We start from the raw sequence: 20,997 nt of genomic DNA, 5'->3' as shown, positions 1-20,997 counted from the left end.
GTTGTGCTTATGGTAGTGCTTGCTTTGTCTCCGTGCATTTCCTCCTAATAAATACGAATCTCTCGGCCTCAGCTCAAAGCTCACCAAATAATGCCCTCCTTGCAGGTGCGTGAGAGTCTCCAAACCTGGCCCGTGCCATAGCACAGCCCTTTGGGGCGGGGGACCTGATCACTCACTGTCTGCAGCGGTGCAGGGCAGGGGACATGTACTATTAAATAACAACCTCCTTCATGCTCAGGCTGGCCTAACGTCAGAGCAATCGTGACAACAGAGCTGGGCTCAGCAGCTCACCAGCCCAGGGCCGGCCGGGGCAGCTAGGCCAACTCTGAGTGTGTGGCGCTGTGAACAGGCACAGGGGGTCATGCCCGCTGGTGCTCGTCACTGCCGAAAGCCTCGTGGCTATGACAATACATGCTTTGCAAAGATTTCCTAGCCTAGGCACAGCTAGCCAGCAGGGTCAAAGGGCTGATGATTTAAAGTGGACTCCCCCTTCTTGGACTAATGTAGTAATGCCTCCAGGGCCAGCTGGAATACATTGGAAATGCCCGTTTTGTAAAGGAAGGGCTTCACGTTAAAGGGGGGGAGGGGGTGTTAATGCAAAAAAAGTTCAGAATCTCTGTTTTAGGGCATAGGTCAGAGCAGATCCAGGGTTAGGTCTTCCTCAGGGCCCAACTCTAGCTTTTAGCCTGTGCTGTTGCCGGCTCAGGGACGAGGTTGTCCTTTGTGTCAGACAGCGCTGAGTACTGCAAACTAACTCGCCCATGGGAGGCTGCGGTGCCGCGAGAATCAAGCGGATGCTCAAGCAGCCCAGCTGCCAGGAAGACGTGACCTAGCGCCTGGCCCTGGCAATGACGCTGCACTATTTCACTGCACCACGGTCTAGAAATTCATCGCTTGTCTAGCAATCAATCGCACGGGATATAGCTAAGAAAGGGCATAGGGAGCTCTGGTCCCTCTGCACGTGCCCCTGCGTGGCCCTGGGTTACAATCAGAGCACCTCACCCTGGCCTCACCTGTGCCATCTCCACGCCAAACAAAGGCCTGGGAGCTACTGAGCTACCCTGCAGCGTCACCCTAATTTCTGTCCCTTTTAGTGCAATGGAACCACGAGCCCGTGACCCGGCAGTGACTCTGCTGAACGAGGTGCTTGCATTTGCAGCTTCACAGCCGGGAATGCCAGCAGCTGCCTGCTGAGAACATGATTGTCTGTGCCCAAAACCCAGGAAAGCTGGTCTGGCAATGCCCAGATACTTTGCACTTAGAGAGCTTTGCGCGTTGACAGTGTTGTACACCCATCATCTAAATAACCCCCCCCCCCCACGCTCCGTGTAATCCTCAGCCTCGTTTTACTATGGGGATGATGTGCTGGGAGAAGGACTCGGCCAAAGCCAGAGGGAGTCCGTGGCAGAGCCAGGATACAGGCCTGACTCCCAGACCCGCGCTCGCCTGTGTGGTCCCTACAGGCTGTTTGACGGAGACCCTTCGGCACGCACTGGGGGCCATGGGAAAGGACAGCTGGCTTTGGTGGGAACAGCCCCAGTGGCACGGCTGCCCCCCCTGACATTTCAGGACAGGCAGGGCCCAGGTTGGTGGAACTGCAGGAAAGAACCCAGTTCCTCCTCTCTTGCTAAGAAGCTTGTGCTGAGTTTCGCAGGGGATCCGGGGGAAGGGGGGGGAGCAACTGGGGAAGACGAGGCTACACGTTACTAAGAGCTGCAAGAAGGGAGATAAAAGCTAGATCCCTGTGTGCCAGGGTATGGGAAAGGAGGGAGCCATCGCCTCCCCCGTGCATTTGCTGTGAGTGCTGGGGGGGAAGCAGGTGTATCAGAGTCCTGTGTCCAGAGAACAGTTTGCTCAGGGTCTCTCTGCAGCAGAAAGTGGGGGTGGTGGGGGGGGGGGGGGGGCAATCCTCTCTCACTTGATACCTAGAGGCTGGCAGCATCATCTACTGGCTTCCTCAGTCGCCATGTCCGGCAGCCCCGTTGAGGGCTGGGGGTTGGGTTGAACTGCCTGCACCGTCTCCTCCAGGCTGCCGCTGGGGAAGACCACGTAGCGGGCGCTCGTGTCGCGGGCCGCGGGCTCACGCAGGTTCTCTTTGCTGTGCCAGATGCCGTAACCGAAGTACACCAGGAGGCCTGTTGCAGCAGAGTTAGAGAGGTTGTTTTAGCAGCAAGGCAAAACTGAGGAAGTCCCGAGGAGAAGAGTCGGGGGGGGGGAGGGAAGGGGGGCACGGGACTGCAGGCGGGAGAGAACCCCCCCACTGTGTGTCGTGGAGGCTATGACTAGGAAAGAAAGGGAAAATGAAAGCAGGCCCAACACCAATGCTGCAGGGCCTCCCCGGCTCCCGCCCACCTACTCAACCCACTGGCATTTACCACGGCCCGTTGTCTGTGGTCTGTCTGCCAGTTTCAGACCAGATGCCAGCATCACTGCCCACCTCTTTAGAATGGCTCCCAATGTGGTAGTATCCACACGCCTTCCTAGCGAGTTAAAACCCCAGCCACCACAGGCCACCGCCCTGACTTCCCTCCCACCTGCCCCAGCGCCACCAGCGCCTTCCCCAGCGCCACTGCTTTTTATTTTTTAACCCAAGCCAATTTTCATTCATTCATTTCCAGGGCGAGCGAGCTGCATTGTCTCAAACACTCGGCCTACAGCTCCCGCGCCAAGCTGCATTCCACTCCGCCCCGGCCTTTTATAACAAACAGAAGGGAGTGCCTGATTCTCTGCACCGACAGGTCGCTTTCACCTCACCCGATAGTTCCCTTGGCTCCAACACCCCTTGGCAGCTGGTGGTGCCCCTCTGTTCTAAGCAACACACGTTAGGCTGGAGGTTTGGAGATTGCCAGGGTCACGCTTTTCTTTTGGGAGACCAGCTCTGCACTGGCTTTTGTCCCTTCCTCAGCTGCTCAACAGCCTTTGGCTAGAGGGTGAGAACTGCCGGTTGGTGGGTAAGTGAAGTCCCTTAGCAAGCGTTGGGTGCAACTCGAGTGCTCAGCTTTTCCCAAGCATAGACTTGCCTGCATCCGACTCCCTAGACCGCAAACTTTGTTCTCTAGGCTTTGTTACAGGAGCCTGAATGGACCAGGCCAGCATCACCACAGAGCTCACCAGTGCCTCAGGCTAGAACGGGCCTCTCAGGGAACTCACCTACGATCAGCCAGATGGAGAATCGAAGCCACGTCAGGTAGCTCAGCTTCAGCATGAGATAGATGTTCAGGAGAATACTCAGCGCAGGCGTGAGCGGCACAAGGGGTAACTGCAGGGCAAAGAGCAGCTGGTGATAAGGCGAGCGCACACCTACGCCAGCCACCATGAAGGCTGAGCTCACACATGCAAAGATCACTGAAGCGTTGACAGCTACTGCTGAGACAAACACTAACATTTTGTTGACCTTCCTGCTGCATCCCCTGTTTGCAATGAGTATACTGATCTTATAAGGGGAGTGAGGAGGGGGCGGACCTTGCTGTTTTTGCTTATTAGGGTGAAACTGGCCTGAGGTGGACGCAGGTGAACATGAGTAATTGGTTATCAGGTGTGCTAGATTAAGGATTCATTGCATTAGTAGGAAGCCTAATATAAGCAGTTATGCTAGAGGCTGGGTATCTGTTAGGACAGCATAGGCCTGAAGGAACATAACCTTAGGTCATAACTTTGCACTCTCATTCAGAGAAGGTAAACAGGAGACCATGACAGGGACAGCGCTAGGGACTTTGGGAGGGTTGGTGGTTGGGTTACTAGGCAGGTCATTAGACTGCACTGATGCATAGACTCCTGCAAATCCACAGCTATTCACTTTATAGCCACATCCGCGGATGCAGCTGCGGATATCCGTGGCCCAGTTTTTGCGGATCGGATGCAGATCTCGCAGGCAGGCAAGGCAAGCGGTTTACAGCTCATAGCTTTTAAGACTGCTTTCCTGCCTTCAAGATTCAGGGGTGGAGTTGAGCTGATCAGCTGTTGGGTGCCTCCCCCTTTCCCAGAGCCTGCCACCCAAAAGCTGTTGGGTGGGGCCCCTGGACTGGTAACCACAGGGTGCCTACCCCAGCCAGCAGCCTTGGGGGAAGACAGCCCCCTGGAGCAGGCCCCAATACCCCTGCAACCCAGACTTGCGACATCCCTGCAGGAGGGGTCAGGATCCCCCAGGCAGGGCTACCCCACCGCTAGCAGGGGATGACTTCACAATGGGGGTACCCTGAGGGAATGGACAGCGAGTACTGGGGCCCAGAGCTGGCTCCCCCTGAGTGGGGGGCAGCAGCAAGCGACAGTCTGACCCCAGGAGGCTGAGAAGAGAGCCCCCCCTTAGCCCAGCCCCAGAGGCCCCCCAGCAGAGAGCTCGCCTCCTGCTCCCCTCATCTCTCTCCTTCACTTTTCTCCTCAACCCCACCGGAAGCCCAATCCCCTTCCCCTCCCCTCCCCCAGGCAGCCCCATCAGCTGTTCTGTGGGGCCCACCTGGCCATCCACCAGCTGGTCAGCGAGAGCTGGGACTGGCTGCCAATCAGCTGTTGAGCCGCCAGCTGTCAGGGCAACAGTTGATGGGCAGCAGAGGCAAGTGGGTCGTCAAACAGCTGATTGGCAGCCTGGGCCTGCACACCTGTTGCTGATATGGGAAGATATAAGGCAGTGAGTGTGGGCTGCAGGTCAGATTGAGGTTGCTGCTTGGGGATCCACATTTTTGTAGCCATGCAGGGCTCTACTGCAGCACAGGAATTGTTAGGAAAGAACTGAGGAAGGATTGATGCAAATGGTTAATATTAGTGACTAGGGTTAATTATGGACACCCAGAGTGCCAATGAAGGTACCATAGATGATGAGTTCAGTATAGCTCCAAAGCTTGTCTCTTTCACCCACAGAAGTTGGTCCAATAAAAGAGAACACCTCCCCCAGCTGGTGTCTCACAGATGGTCCAGAGGCAGGCCTTGATCTTCTGACAGCTGGGGTACCAGAACAAATAGGGGCCTGCATCTGTGACATCTGCACAACATGGGGTACACGACACCTTTCCTTGGGTCCTCTCACACTCTGAACTGGTGCCAGCTGGAGTCATGGCTTTCTGAGGGTCTCCCCTTGCTAATTTTCATCTCTATACTTAATAATTATACCTAGTACCATTATCTGGTTTCTTTGCAAGGTTATGATTGAATGGATATTACTCTACTCCCACTCACTTCCATCTAGGCAGAAAGAAAGGGGGTTCTAAGGGCAGCTTGGAGGGAGCCCGTTTTGGGAAGGAACCTGGGATTGCTTACTCACAATAAACATAAGCGTGACACATCTGTTGTGCTATTACTTGTAAGGGCTACAATTTACAGCGACACGGAGATTGGCAGAGTGGTAGATAATGATGAGGACAGGACAGCCATACAGAGCAGTTAGAGTCACTTGGTAAACTGAGCTCATTCAAACACCATATATTTTAATACAGCCCTATGCACAGCTATACACGGAGGGACCAGGAATGCAGGCCACACCTCCAGACTGAGGGACTGGCTCCTGGACACCAAGGACTCTGAGAAGGATTAAGGGGTGATGGTGGACAAGCAATTGAACATGAGCTCTCAGTGTGATGCTGTGGCAAAAAGGGCTACTGAGATCCTTGGATGTATAAATGGGGAATAGACAGCAGGACCAGAGAGGTAAAGGGACGCCGTGGTAGGGCACTGGTGAGATCACTACTGCAAACAGTTCTGATGTCCGTATTTTTAAAAAGATGTTGAAAAATTGGAGAGGGCAAAGAAGATTATTCGAGGGCTGAAGAAAATACCTTAGGCTGAGAGGCAAAGAGCTCAGGTAAAATGCCACGCGGAAAAGGGCTCCTCGATCTAGCAGAGAAAGACTGAAAAAGAACCAGTGCCTGGAAGCTGAAGCCAGAAAAAATTCACAGGAAAAATGAGGCACAAATGTTTAACCGTGAGGGCAATTAACTATTGGAACAAACCCCGAGGGACATGGTGGATTCTCCATCTTGTGAGGTCTTCCCACCCAGCCTGGGCACTCGATCCGCAAAGTCACCTAGGTGCCTCACTGCCTCTGTAGGCACCAAGTCCAATATTTAGGTGCCACGCGCAGTCACAACCCTCCTGCTCAGCTGCCGCCTGACCCTGCAGATGCCTGAAGTCCCCTCAATGGTGTAAGTCTCTGGCACTGGTCACATGCAAAGCTGCCTAGATCCTGATATGGACGAGCTGCTCAGCACACTGATCCTGCCGAGTTTCTCGAACTCAGCTGCCCTGATCGATCGTGTCTGGGGGCCTCAATCCAATAGATGGTCTCAAAAAACACTTACCCTCAAAAAAAGAGCAGCCAATGGCTCTGTTGTTACATCCATCAGTCCAGGGCTCAGGGCACGCACTCTGCCGGAGCAGGAGCAGGGACTTGAACCCAGCACTCCCCCCTCGAGGGAAGTGCCCTAACCACCAGGCCGGGTGTGGCTCTTGCTTTTTGTGGGAGATGGCGGACTTGGCTAACGGGTAACTCGGGAAGGGTTCACAGCTCAGCGTCCCAAGCTGAGCCAGGCACCTGACTCCAGCATTTCCCATGTGCTACTTTAGATGGTTCCTTGCTCAATGTGCTGGCTTCCGTAAACCCCATCCTTCTGCATCCTACAGGGTGCCTGGGCAGCCAACCTGGGGATGTGGATTCGACCGGGCAGCAGGCCTAGGGGTTGCAACGCTAGGTCCTTTGTGGGTCTAGCTCTGGAAGCCTTTCTGGAAAATCTGCGTTAGCCAAGCATGAATTATGAGGCTGAGTGCAGGGGTGTCTGCGGAAGTTCTCCAGCCTAGGCTGTACAGGCTATAAAGTCTAGGACTCTGAAAATCCTGTGACTATTAAACAGTCCCAGCCCCTTCTCTAGTCTTGTGCCAACAGGGGCTCTCTGAGTGCAAAGCAGATCTCCTTGCCCTCCCCAGGGTCTCCCAGCCCACCATGCCTTATTATGACTTGCTTTACCATAGTGCCTAAGACCCCAGGACCCCCGTGTGCTAGGTGCTGTATAAACAGAACAAAAAAGACAGGAACTCACACAACCACCCTCATTAAAAACAGGGATCCAGACATAAGTAGGTTGCAACAGGGGCTTCCTGTCTCTCCCAAGCCTGCTAGGTGCAATTCCTGGCCACGAGGGCATTTCTGGATTCTGTCCCTGTCACCAGCAGCTCTGCCTTCCCAGCAGAGGCATGCACAGTGACAGATGGGCACCACGTCACAGGCTCATTCACAAACTCTGCCCTGCCAAGGATCATCCCCCTTCATTAGATTCCTGCTTTAAAGCTTGGGCTATGTCAGGCAAGAGAAAGAAAACAGGCCCCTCCTTCCATCTGAGAACCACACAGCGATTCAGAGGTTCTTAAGGCCAGAAGAGACCATTGTGCTCATCCAGTCTCGCTTCGTGTATAACACAGGCCAGAGAATCCACGCAGTGATTCCTCCATCGGGCCCAGAACTCCCGGTTGAGCTGCAACATAACTATTGGAGACACCCAGTTTTGATTTAAAGACTCCAAGAGATGCGAACTCCACCACGTCCCCAGGTCAATCGTTCCACCGGGCGATTCTCCTCACAGCTAAATATTTGCACCTTACTTCTAGCTGCATTTCTCTAGCTTCGCTTCCAGCCATTGGCTTTTGCTCCTGTTTTGTCTGCTGGATTAAAGAGCCCCCTCCTCTCAGAAACGTTCTCCCCCATGAGCACGTCACCTCTTAACCTTCTCCTGGCGAAACTGAACAGTTTGATCTCCGTCCGTCCCTCACCCCAGGGCAGGTTTTCCAGACCACGAACCTGTCTTGTCGCTCTTCTCTGAATGCGCCTTTCTGGTTTTTCAACATCTTTTTTAAAAGTGCAGGCACAGCATCCCGCAACGGTCTCCCCAGTGCCACGTACAGAGCTGATAACACTCCCGGCCCCAGCTCAGACCTGCTTAGCCCTCCAAGGACCACGCTCGCCCTCTGAGCCACAGCACCACTCTGCGATTTGGGAACGTGGGTTCTGCTGCTTTCTGCCATGACCCATAAGCCCCTTTCAGTGTCTCTGTTCTCCAGGACACAGCCAGCCCCTCTCCTGACAGCAGGACCTACATTCTCTGTCCCTAGGCGTATGGTGTTGGCTGTACTAAACTCCACATTGTTCTTATGAGCTCAGCTTACCAAGAGAGCCAGAGGGCTCTGTGTATCTGACCTATCACCACTTCCCCAGCTCGTGTGCTATCTTCACACGCCCCCTGCAAGGACTTATATCGTCCTGCAGATCATTGATAAAGAATCTGCAACACTGAGCAGAGAACAGAGACCTGCAAAAGTGCTCTACAAACGGAAGGGAGGGGAAGCCAGCCCCACTGGGGTGGTGACTGTGGCCCGTGATGATGGGGAAGTCACTTGGTCTCTGCTAGGAACCGTACCAAGTTCTCCTGCGGCCCAACTCTGCACTTTCGCCACAAGCTCAGCCTTCCTCTCTCCCGCAGACATTACTTGTGCAAGGGCCACTCCGACCTCCCCCAGGACCCAGCAGGCGATGAGCAGGGCAGGGGCGGGCGGCTACCTGAAAGGTCGGGCTGCTCTGCTGCTGCTCGTGGACCCCAATGAGAAGCAAGCTGAGCAGAAACCCCAGGCCGAAGAGGACCAGAAGCAGAGAGTAGCTCCAGGTGGGCAGGTGAAGATGGGTGTTGCCAAACACCAGGACGGAGCACAGGCATACTGCCGACACCATCAAGGTAACCACGGCCACGGTGACCACCTCTCCAGGGTAGAAGTCGCTGAGGAACTCCAGGTAGGGCTCGAAAGCGGCCTTCAGCTGCCCTGGCTCCCGGGGCTCTTTGGCTTTGCCAGTGCCCACCAGCTGCAGCTTGTCCGAGAAGGATTCGTATTCCTTCAGCTCGCTGGGCCCAGAGCCCTCGCTCAGCCCGGGACTGGGCTGGCTCCCGGCCGGCTGCGGGGGAGCCGCCGGCCTCTCCTGCTGAAAGCGCAGCACCACGATGCTGGCTGCCACGAAGGTGTAGGCCAGCAAAGTGCCAATGGACAGGAACTGCACCAGGGCTTCCAGGTCGAAGATGAGGGCCAGCAAGGCCATGAGCACCCCAAACACCACAATGGCGATCACGGGCACCTGGGTGCGGGGATGCACGCGGGAGAACACCCGGAAGAAGAGCCCGTCCTCCGCCATGGCGTAAACAATTCTGGGGAGGGAGAAGAGGTTGCTGAGCAGAACTGTATTCATCGCTGGTGGGGGGAGGGAGAGGAGAGAGAAAAGGGGGTGGGGCACAGGGTCAGAGTCAGAGCCACACACCAGAACCTGACCCCCTCCACCCGCCGTGGACCACAGCTGGCTCAGAGATGAGGCAGCAGTGCCACTCCTGAGCTCACGTTCAGACTCCATCTCTCCCATGGGGAGGCCGGAGTCAGGCTCCTCTGCTCATCCCAGTGGGATTTTCCTTGAGCAGGAGGCAGCACGGCACATGGTAGAGCCAGCGCCCGGGAGCCTCAGAGACTACTTTGCCACAGGGAGAGACTCCTGGACAGAATCCCTTCTCCTCAGCACCTGGAGAGGCCGACAGGCAGCCCCAGATAACGGGAGCGGCTCAAACGGGAAGGGAACCTCCAAGGAGGTGGAGTTAGCTTGCGCTGGGAGGCAGCGCCCAGCACTTCCTACCTCTGTGTGGAGGGGAAACAGGGCAGAGCCGTTAAGTGACTTGCCCAAGGTGACACTGCAAGTCAGTGGCAAACCTGGGCATGGAAGCCAGGACTCTGAGCATTCACTGGTAGCCGTGCGGCTATGGCTCAGGCCCTGGAAACATGCACTGCATTTCCTGAGACGTTACTTCTTTCACGTCCCCTGCCAGAGGGGGTGTCCAGTGGCCACAGGCCTGGCTACTCACCCAGGGACTGGGGCACTGGGAGTCTGGACATGAGGTTTCAGCCTGTCCGTACTTACCACAAATGGAACCAGCAGCTACTATAAACCCTGCCCATGAGTAACCCCTTCTGTAAAAGGCATCTGCCAGGGCAGACTCAGGGTCCAGGGAGTGCCAGGGCACCATCAGCGTCAGCACCACGGATACCAGAATATAGGCGCCCGTGGCCAGGCCCAGGGAGATGGCTATGGCTCTGGGAACAGCTCTCTGGGGATTTCTGGCTTCTTCACTTGAGGCCGCGATGACATCAAAGCCCACAAAGGCATAGAAGCAGGTGGCGGTGCCCGCCATGATGCCCGACAGTCCATACGGAGCAAAGCCCCCTTCCTGGGCGCTCCAGTTCTTGGGCTCGGCGAGGATGAACCCCATGATGAGGATGAAGAGGATCACCCCCATGCTGATGGCCGAGAACACGTGGTTAAGCCAGGAGGACACTTTGGCCCCAAAGGAGATGAATGCCGTGGCTATCAGCAGGATGCCCGCTGCCAGGAAGTCTGGGTAATGTGCCAGGAACGGCACCTGCCACGTGCCAATGTGGGTCTCGGTGAAGTTTTTTATTTTATGATTAAATATGGAATCCAGGTAGCCACTCCACGCCCTGGCCACTGCCGCGCCCCCGATCATGTACTCCAGGAGTACATTCCAGCCAATCAGGAAGGCCCAGATCTCGCCCATGGAGACGTAGGTGAACATGTACGCGGAGCCGGTCTTAGGCACCCGGGCACCAAACTCGGCATAGCAGAGAGCTGCCAACAGAGAGGCAAAGCCAGCAATGATGAAGGAGACAATGACCGCAGGGCCAGCGATCTCCTTGGCTACCGTGCCCGTGAGGACATACAGGCCAGAGCCGACCATGCCCCCTATGCCCAGCAGCGTCAGGTCAACTGTGGAAAGGCATCTGTTGAAGGTCGTCTCCATCATGTCATCCTCCAGAGTTTTCACCCGGTTGAGTTTTTGGCAGAAGCGGGTAAGGTCCGCGGAGCGAGGCAGCCGGCCCGCCATCTCAGGCGGACAGCCCTGCCCTCAGCAGGGATGGCAGAAGGATGGAGAGGGGCAAATCAGCGTGTCCCACAGAAGTCTCCACGTCAAAGACCTAGTGAGGAATAAAGACAGCATGAACCAGCCGCTCCTGGCCACATGTGGCCTAAACACAAGCCAGTCCCCCCCACACACACACATGGCCACACTAGGTCAGGTCCAGCAAGCATTAGCCTGGCTCTTGATAGTCATGTGCTGCTGGCTGTTATACAAATGACGCTTCTCTCCCAACCGTTACCAGCAGGGTGCAGGGAAATGGTGAGGGCTCTGGAAGGTTTCCAGTACAGTCCCAATATTCCCAGACCCCTGAGCCTGACCAGCCAGGGCTTCAGACCTGCCTTGACTGTTCCTCGAGAAACCACAATGATTATGGTGAGTTTTGTGGTATGGTGGCTGTACAGTGTGTGCTCTCTGACAATGCAGCCAGGGAATCCAAGAGAAGCGGGGAAGAAGCAGTTATTTATTGACACCCTAAAAGTCTCTTTCCAGGAAGATTCCTGCTTTCCCAAGAGGGCATCTGTCCTTTGTTAAGAGTGTATAGAATTGATTTCATATGTGTATCCACGAACCATTTACATGGGAGCAGATGACTTCTTTGAAATGGCTATTTTTGGCAGAGCTGGCAGCATCACCTATAGTTAAGGTTCACCGACACTTTCCATTAGAAGACCCTGTTTTCCATTGCGCATAACTTTGCCAAACGTTAACGGTTTGGGCTGAAATTTCCAATGCTGGGTGTTTACCCCAGCCTGCCATTTTTAGAAAAATGTTAAAAAAACCAGTTCAGCAGGTTCCAAGAACAAGGTTCCGAGAAAAAACAAACAAACATTGTTTTGCCTATGTTAACAAAAATCCCTACAACTGTTTCACTGAGAAACTCTGGCATCTCCAGGCTTTGAATCGGGGACTTGACATTTGGCAGGGGGAGTATCCTATTGTTGGGGATGTGTCTTTTGCTGTCCCCTCAAAAGCCTGCCAAAATTTGCTCACATGCTAAGTCTTGGAAGATTTCCATTCACACATCCTCAACATTCAGAAGAGGCCAGCACAATTGCTTATCCAGGAGTCCCTCTGCACAGAGCATGCACCCTCCCCTCTGGGCTCCTACGTTCTGACCAGACTGAGCATACTCTGTCCCCACAGAGCAACGGAGCATCCCAGGACAGCAGGGGCTCAGGAGGACTTTCCCTCCAATTCCTCCTCCCAGCTGCTGTGGGGACAGGCTCAGGACAAGGAAGCAGCCTGACTCAATTACAAAGGGTGGAGGAGCAGAGGGAGAAAGGGCCAGGGGATGGAGGGGAGGAATAGGAGCAGAGGAGGATGGGGCGGAAGGGTCCTCAATCATTAGAGGACACTCCCCTCCAGAACCTGTAACTGAACCCAGCATTCCTGAGTCTCCACATTCCTCTGCTGTGAGCAAACAGCTGTGAAACCTCCTGGCAAACCCGCACCCACTCCGTGTGGCTCTGTCCCACTCTGGTAGTGGCTGGGCCACATACAGAGGTTGATGAGCTTGCTACAGCCTTGGCAAACAGAGCGGGGTCTTTCAGCTCAGACAGCAGCGGTGCCTGCATTTAGAACCAGACACCCCAGTAACCACGCTGTCGACCACCCACTGAGGGGAATGGTATGACACCTTCTCCCCACTTGTAACCTGAGCTCCAGCCTCTCCCCCATTCAGAGCTGATCTGTCCCACTGTCCTGCCAGGCTCCCAGCTCTCTAAAGCTTCCCAGGGCCAAAGCTCCTGTCCCCAAGCTGTCTGCACCACAGGGATCTCAGTTCCCGCACGAGAGCCAGGTCTACACTTCACTTGAAATCCAGCGGCAGTCGACGTAGCGTAGCTTGCGTAACTCCCATTGACTTTGTAACTCCTCTTCTGCGCGGCGCCTTCACTGTGCTGCGCCGACGGGAGATGCGTTCCCGTCAGCGCAGCGCTACGCCACTTGAGGGGGTGGTTTTAATGCATCGACTTCTGGATCGATTGAGCGGCTCTTCACTGACCGCACAATCGAGCCGGCTAGATTGATCTGACGGTGGCGAATCTGCCGCCATCAGTGAAGCCATACCCTAGCTCACCCACTACCCCCACCATGCCCTCTCGGCTTAACTATCCCTCCCCCTGCTCTCAGACAGGGGCACCATTTAAGGGGGGGGAGGGGAGCTTTTGCCCTTCCTCTCCTCCCCAGTTTCATACAGGAAGTCTGATCACAGCACACATCCTAGCCTCAGGCGGAGCTCTGAACTGCAATGTGGGATGTGAGGTCTGCAAAGGACGGGAGAAGTGCTGCTCCTGGCGGAAGGAGGGAGTCAGCATATGGTTTATAAACAGAGGCAGGGTGATTAAGATAAGAAAGAGCTGGTAACTAAATTAAGGACCTGGAAGTCCTTAGAGGAGCCTGGCAAACAGGAATCCCTTTGCGGGGGCAGGGGTTGAAGACAGAACACAGGAATACAGCCAAGGTTACATTCAGGAAAGAGAGAGATGTGATGGGGATAGGTGAAAAGAAGGGGCCAAAACCAAGGGGTGGGATAGGATGTGGCCCCATCATCATAGTGTCTGAGCACCTCACAATATCTAATCTCATCCTCCTCACAGCCCCTTGGTGAGGTGGAGTAGTGCTGTCTTCCAACAGTGGCCAATGCCAGGTATTCAGAGGAAATGAACAGAACAAGTAATCATCAAGTGATCTATCTGGTTGCCCATTCTCAGTCTCTGAGAAACAGCCATCCCTGCTTATTTTGGCTAATATCTAGTTCTTCTTTGAAACCCATTATAGTCTTGGCCTTCACAACATCCTCTGGCAAGGAGTTCCACAGGTTGACTGTGCAGTGTGTGAAGAAATACTGCCTTTTGTTCGTTTTAAGCCTGCCACCTTTTCATTTCAGTTGGTGACCCCTTGTTTCTGTGTTATGAGAAGGGGTAAATAACACGTCCTTATTTACTTTCTCTACATCAGTCATGATTTTATAGACCTCTGTCATGTCCCCCCATAGTCATCTCCTTTGCAAGCTGAAATGTCCCAGTCTCATTAATCTCTCCTCAGATGGAAGCTTTTCCATACCCCTCATCATTTTTACTTGCCCTTTTCTGAGCCAATGTGTATAAAATGTGTAGCACTGGATAAGATGGCTCAGATATTTAAGTATGAAGTGTATCGCTATTGAACACACACACACACACACACACATCTATGAGTGGAGGCACTGGCCACAAAAGGAGTTTTATCTGATTAAGGGTGGGAAGTTTGATTCTCTAACTTTTCTTCAAGAGGAAGAGCTGCCCAGAGCTCCTGTCCCTGTTTATTTTCCTTTCCTACTTGCAGTGGCCCTGATATACCTCAGGAGACTCTTCCCCCCAACTTTAAAATGTGGCATTTTCTTGCTGTTTGGTTTTAAAGATTCTCCTGTGAGAACTTAAAAACCAAACAAAACAACACAACAAGAGTTCTGTGGCACTTTAAAGACTAACAAATTTAATTTTAGCAGGCATAAGCTTTCGTGAGGCTCAGCTCACTTCCTCAGATGCAGAGATAGAAATGAAGGAGCATCATCTACATATACAAATGCATAGAGAACAATGGGGGAGGTGGATGAAAGTCGGGTACTTGGGGCCTAATGACAGTCAATGGCATTCTCACCTCCTATTCAATGACTGTCATTAGGCCCCAAGTACCCGGCTTTCATCCACCTCCCCCATTGTTCTCTATGCACTGGTATATGTAGATGATGCTCCTATGTTTCTCATTTCTACCTCTGCATCTGTCCAAGTGAGCCGAGCCTCACGAAAGCTTATGCCTGCTAAAATTAAATTTGTTAATCTTTAAAGTGCCACAGAACTCTTGTTGGTTTTGCTGTATACAGACTAAACACGGCTACCCTTCTTGAACTCCTGAGAGAACTGCAGCTCAATTACTGTAGGGTTGTGTTTAAGAGCCTTCTGGAAAGTAACTAACCTTTAAACAGAAGTGAAAATAGTATTGCCACCTCTTGTGATTTTGTCATGAGTCTCATGATAGTTATTGGTTTTCCTTAAAACCCCAGCCCCCGGAGTCAAGTGGATACATGATGAATTCAGTCTTCATTCTTAAAGAAAAACTAAGTTTCTAGCCCTCATGGCCATGGAGAAAGCCTCAATGTGTGTCCCCAATGCACTCTGAAGGCTCAGAAAGCAGAAGGAAAATAAAGAGAACATCAAATCTATTATTTTTACATCATCTCATGATTTTTAAGCCAATCTCATGATTTTTGGTGAGCCTGACTCATGATTTTTGAACATTTGGGGTTGGCAATACTGTAAAGTGACTTGAAAGTGTCAGTTTCACTCCTGTTTAAAAAGTCAGTTTCTAAATCTATTATTTGTAGAATGGTAGCACCCAGAGACACCCAGGCAGGTGCAGCATAAACTCACAGGGCTTTGCCCTAGTAGGATGTTTCCAAAAGTTAAATGATCCATTCCAAGTATGATGAACTGCAAAAAGGAAGGAGGCTAAATGACAGAACGCAATCTAGATTCTTCTACAATGGTTATGTTCCAGAGTAAGAATATACATTAAAATTTTAAACCTAATCAATGTCCCAGAAGTGACTTGACAAGATGTCAGAAGATGTTAGCATTAGAGTGGAATGGGTGGCATATTATTTAATTTTCTTTCTTTACATAGGAATCGGACGCAGTGCTCCTGTCAGCTAATTTCTAAGCTATTCTCTGAACACACACACACACCCCAAACACTAGAGTTTTCACATGCCTAAGTAGCCCCTGGAATCACAGGTAAAGTTCCCCACCAAAATCTGAAATGGCACCCATGCTCTCAGAGCCCCCCTGGTTCCTCTCAGGAGCCCTGAACCTGGTTACCCCCAATATTCCTGACCTTGGCTCCTCGCCACCAACATTGATCCTGGCTATTCCTGCCCCCAGATGCTGAACCTTAAATCCACTTGTTCAACCCTGCCAGCTCACCCAGCCTCCAACCCCCATCTACCCCCTGGCTGCAGCTAGGAGTCCCTTAATTCCAACCTCCTGCTGCGCCCCCGCCTCAGCTTTTCCTCCCCTCATGGATACACGTTGCCCAGAGCTCTCTCCAACCCACCACGAACACCATCCTCCAGGCTGCTCTCATCTGCCCCATCACCCCATCCCAGCCCTCACTGCCTTGCCTCTCAGTCCTCTGGGTTTTCTTCCAGCTCCTGTATCTTTTAGGGGTGGCCGGTGTTGTGCTGAAAACTGTGGGCAGACAGATTTTGTGATTCGGGCTGTACTGGGCATTCTCAGTAACATTTGCTGCAGCCGCTGCCCTCACCCTGCCCTTACTGGGGGTCAGACTCCATTGCCCGCTGTTTAGAGGGGCGAAGATGGGGCAAAGGGGGCACACTGGAGGTGGGGATGGGCAGGATCTAATCAGGGGACATCATTTTACTGGCCTGGGGGGTGAAGTCGATGGAGACGGGGGCAGGAGAGGGGCTGAGGAGCAAAATCGGGGGGAGGTGGGGAGAGGGTAAATGAGCCGGGGTTAGCCCAGGGGCGAGGCGCTGCCAGTCCGTGGCAGAGGCAAAACCCCAGCCCAGGGAGGGGCAGAGGGGGCAGCAGTGACCCACTGGGATGAGCCACCTGTGACCGGCCCTGTGTGTGCAAACACAGTGCGGGGTGCGGGGCTGAGGGGCTGTTTAGTTTCTGCTCTCTCGGGGCACCAAATCTGTCGGACCACAGTGTGGGCTTGACCTGGGAACTCACATTTCCCGGGCAAAGACCGGCCCCCTCCTCCCAGCCCCAGGGCCAACCAGCCCGCAGGCCTCAACCTCCCCAGCCCCGCCTGCTCCCAGCGGGGGCCGAGGCAAGCCGGGGGTGGGGCGGGGGGCACAGAGATGTCTGTGCTCGGACACAGGTGTTGTGTGGAGCAGGGGCCAGCCCTGCCCCCTAGGACCGGTTCCCCCTTCTCCTCCTGGCCTGGCCGTCCGGGGCTGCACGGAGGCAGCTGGGGGGACGCTGCCTGCGGCCACCCCTCCAGCCCCCGCCCCAGGCCCAGCGGCGATGGGGATGCAAGCGCGGGGGCCATATGCCAGCAGCGCCGAGCAGCGGGGCCGGCAGGGAGCCGCGGGCTGGGGGGGGGGAGGGGGACACCCTGTCCTCCCGCCCGCACCTGGGCCGGGCCGGGCCGGGCCGCGTCTCGGCTGCACCTGTGCGCCGCGGCCCGTCCAGCACCAGCCGGTGCGGGGAGCCCGGGCCGCGCTTACCTGCCCCGGCGCCGGCCCGCAGCCGGGCCCGTGCGGTGCCGGCCGAGCCGCCCGGATCGCTCCCGCCGCTCCTCGGCGCGCCCAGCCCCGCTCCGCCCCGCCTCCCGGCTCAGCCCCGCAGGAGCGGCCGCTGTCCCGGGTAGCCGCGCCCGGCAGCCGGCGTCCCCCGCCGCGCCCGCAGCCCCCCGCGCCCAGCCTTGTTTACCCTGCGCTGCGCACCGAGTCCCCCCGGGGCCGGCGGCTCGCCACGCCCAGCTGCCGTCAGGCAGGGCCCGGATCAGGCGGGGACGGTGCCTCCCCGCCGCCGCGGGCGCTCAGTATCCAGCCTCCGGCGCAGGCAGCTGCCCTGCTCAGCCCCGGGACACGGGAGCAGGGCCCCAGCCGGTAGGAGCGTCCACACGCAGCTGTGGCCGGGCTGAGATCGCGCCTGCACCCGGCCCAGCAAAGCAGCGACGCCAAGGGTCATGCACCGCACTAGGTGGGATGCCCTGGCACTCCCCCCCCCAGGAAGGACGGTCCCTGCACCCGGGAGCCGCCCACAGGACTAGGGGGACCTTCCCGACACACTGCGGGGAAGGGTCGCTCAACACCGAAATGACAGAACTGGGGCCCCCCCGCCCGGCCCGGCTCCCTTACCGTAACCAGGAGACCCTCCCGGCTCGTACCGCTGCCTCATTCGCGACACACCTGCCTCCTCTGCCTCAGGCTCCTGCTTCTTGACCTGTTCAGGCCGCTGACCCGTCGTTGCAATTGTCACAGCTCCCCCCACTGCTGGTACACGAGTATCAACGCCGACAGCGCTCAGCCTACAGAACTGCTGTCTGGATGTTCCCAGAGAATGCTCCACCTTAAAGGGGGACCCGGTGCAGTGAGATTTGATTTGCTTTAGACTGCAATAAAGATTTCAAAGCTCCCCCCCTGTTGCTTTTGGTGACCTCCTTTGACCTCCACTGGCTGAGAAATTCTGCCGTCACCCAGACTGAATGCGGATTAATTTGAGGCAACATTCTGAATAGTGCCTAAGTGACTTAGGAGCCTGCATCCCATTCCTGTGTGTCTTAAAACCTGGACTTCTAAATATTTTAGGAGTTTTTGAAAAATTTACCCGATTTTTTCTGTAGCCAGCGGATCAACTTCTGAAAGGATTTAAGACTTTGTTTAACTTGGGTTCCAAGCGACTAGTGGCCTCCAACAAACATAGGGGCACAAAGAGGGCAGCATCCCCCAGCCATGTCTATCTTTTGGGTGTTGGGTTTTGCCACCTGAATAATGTTAATTCAAAAGTTTTTTGTACAGAGAGGTATGCACCAGTCACTAGAAGGGGACTCAACACACACACATTGAGGGTTGCACCCGTATTTGTAGACAGCAGCGGTATAGTAGGAATCAGGGTCCTGTTGCTGGTTCTGGGAGAAGTGTGCTGTCCCAGGGTTTGAGCAAAGGAATAAGAGTTAGGATGCCCGTGTGTTAGCTCTTGGGCAAGATGTTTGGCTTGTCCATAGTGCTCTTTCATCTGAGGGTCTCCCATTGCTCCATGAAGGTGGTGGGTGCCCAGGAGCAAACCCATTTGACAAATACTTAGCCAAACCCACAGATTTGGGACATTCAGTCTGAGTGAGGCTAAGTGGATGAGACGTGGGTCTGTCATCTCAGAACCGTAGTCAGACCCAGTTGGGATGACATAAGGGGGTCACAGGGCAAGAGTATAGCTAGACCCCAGCACAAGGAGCTTGTGCGCCTGGCCCACTCAGCTCCACCAGCTCTTCACTGCCTTCGGGGGGGGGGGGGGGTCCCAGAGTGTTCTGAAGCAAGGGGGATATGCCCAGCTAATTCTTAAAAACAGAAGGGGCTTGGGCACCAGCTATTCTGGAGCCCTGCAAAGCCGCACTAGGGTAGCCTTAGCCTGCACTGGGGTCCACAGCACCAGCCTCTAAACAGGGGAGGTGCAAGCAGGCTGGACTAGTCCCTGCCCCAGAGCAAGGCTGGATCTCTGTTGCCCCCAGGTTCAGCCAGAAGTGACACCCTGTCTGTAAAATGGAGGAGGGAAGGGTGTCTGCCTTGGTGTAAGCACAGGCCACGTGGCCAGCTCTCATTGTCAGCGCACCTGCTGGAAAATGGGTGAAGGCTCATAAACTATTACAGTAACTTGTAGCAAAAACTAGGAGTAGAAAGGGGACAGGAAGGATGAATTGGTATAAACAGAAAAGGGCCACTGATGTGACCCAAGGTCTGTGGTGGTGTGTACTTCATCTTCTGCAACCGTCCCTGGGCTCTATCTGGCCTGCAGTGAGCTGTCCATGGTCCTGCTGCTCTTTCTTCCAGGCACCAAGTCCTCCTCCTTCAGGCTCCAGGCAGCAACTCCCCTGTTGCTTGCTTTTATACGGCCCTTCTGGCTCCCGACTGGTCATTCCAGCAGCCCCCTGATTGGCTGCTCCCCTGCAGCCACTGTAGGCTGCCTGGAGGACCTCTCCTTTGCTCTTTTGTGGGGTGAGGTGAGTAGAGGCCTACGGACCGAATCCACCCCACCACGAACAGAAAGAGAAATGTTTTTTATTGTAGCCATTTAGGCAGTTGCAGTTATCAAGCAGGTTAGCAGTTAAGGTGCTACGGTAGCTAGCTAAAGGTAAAGGATGCTATGGGATTCCTAAGTGCTCCTCTGCACACCCACCCTCCCCCCATATACTTGTTACAGTGGAAAGGTGTTAAAAGATCATGCTTTGAAATGTTTGGCGTGTGGACTTGCTGCCTGGGAAGGGAGAGAAATCACAGATATGGTCTACGCCCCCCGAAAAATCTTGGGCGCTATTTCAAGTTGGTTACAGTAACTTTAAACACGTGAGAGATGACGTCTCCACCACTCTCTCCTCTCCACCTGCCCACACAACCTATAGCCCTCCTTCCCCAACATTTCTCACCCTCCCCTTTCTTTAACATTAAGCCACTAGCACTGTAGAAGCCACGCACATGTAAAATGTTGTACTTTGCTAGCTGGCTTTCCCCCCTCTTACCAATATTGAACTTCACTAGCGATTGGGTTGCCCATTCTCCTGGCTTGGCGAGGTCCCTCTGTATTTCCTCCTAGTCCACACTGGCTTTGGCTAAACTACATAGAGGAGCAGGGAGGTAGCAAATCTGTAGATGTTGCCCATCTCCCTTTCCAGGTCATTAATAAATTCACTAAGCACTGCACCTACCACAAAGCCTTGTGGCCCGGCTGGGTAGCTTTTGCCATGATAAAAGTTTATCATTTACTCCTCTGTGTCGCTGCCTGTCGCCCATCCAGATTTTTGATCCATGAGAACACTTGGCGTCTCACCTTAATGATTTAGGTTGGGTTACACAAGCTGTGTACCATTTTGACTACATTGGTACAACCCGTAGACAGTTACTCTGGCAATAAATGTGCTTATAGCAGTACAGCTCATTCCCATACAGGAAGGAGAATAAACTACATCAGAATAACGTATATTATTATATATTAAATATTATATTATTAGAAGTCGGTGGTACTGGACTAACTATATCAATAAAACAACAACAAAAATCGCACTCCTAACAGAACGTTATACCAGTACAAGAACTTGCCTTACTTTCTATTGAAGGCAATTGTGAGGGCTTTGTCAAAGGCCCTTTGCAAATCTAAATAAGTTATCTCAGCAGCTCCCCCTTCCTTCCATATTTTACTGCCAGGGTGAATGAATTCTAGGAGATAAGAGACACTATTTTCTTTTGCATAACTTGTGCTGGTTAGACCCTGTCGTATCACGATCTTCCAGGTTTTATTCTTTTTAAATTCTTTCAGCCAGTTTGCCAGGTGCAGATGTA

General features: G+C 54.0%; 1 protein-coding gene across 1 annotated transcript; it reads right to left on the bottom strand.

Annotated features, from left to right (window-relative positions):
- Positions 1 to 209: 209 nt before the first annotated feature.
- On the bottom strand, positions 210 to 18,082 carry SLC7A4 (solute carrier family 7 member 4). Its single transcript, XM_067550175.1, has 5 exons — positions 17,809 to 18,082; positions 9,923 to 10,995; positions 8,534 to 9,210; positions 3,151 to 3,259; positions 210 to 2,135 (listed from the first exon to the last, which is right to left on the bottom strand). Exons 2-5 carry the CDS (start codon positions 10,902 to 10,904, stop codon positions 1,942 to 1,944), a joined length of 1,962 nt encoding a protein of 653 aa, XP_067406276.1. The 5' UTR covers positions 10,905 to 10,995; positions 17,809 to 18,082; the 3' UTR covers positions 210 to 1,941.
- Between the last annotated feature and the right edge of the window lie 2,915 nt (positions 18,083 to 20,997).

This window comes from Emydura macquarii, unplaced genomic scaffold (genome assembly GCF_026122565.2).
Source record: "Emydura macquarii macquarii isolate MOO-44397 ecotype Brisbane River unplaced genomic scaffold, CSIRO-AGI_Emac_v2 contig_1254, whole genome shotgun sequence".
NCBI lineage: Eukaryota > Metazoa > Chordata > Testudines > Chelidae > Emydura > Emydura macquarii.
The sequence above is the reverse complement of the archived record's forward strand: the minus strand, read 5'-3'. Positions and strand labels throughout refer to the sequence as shown.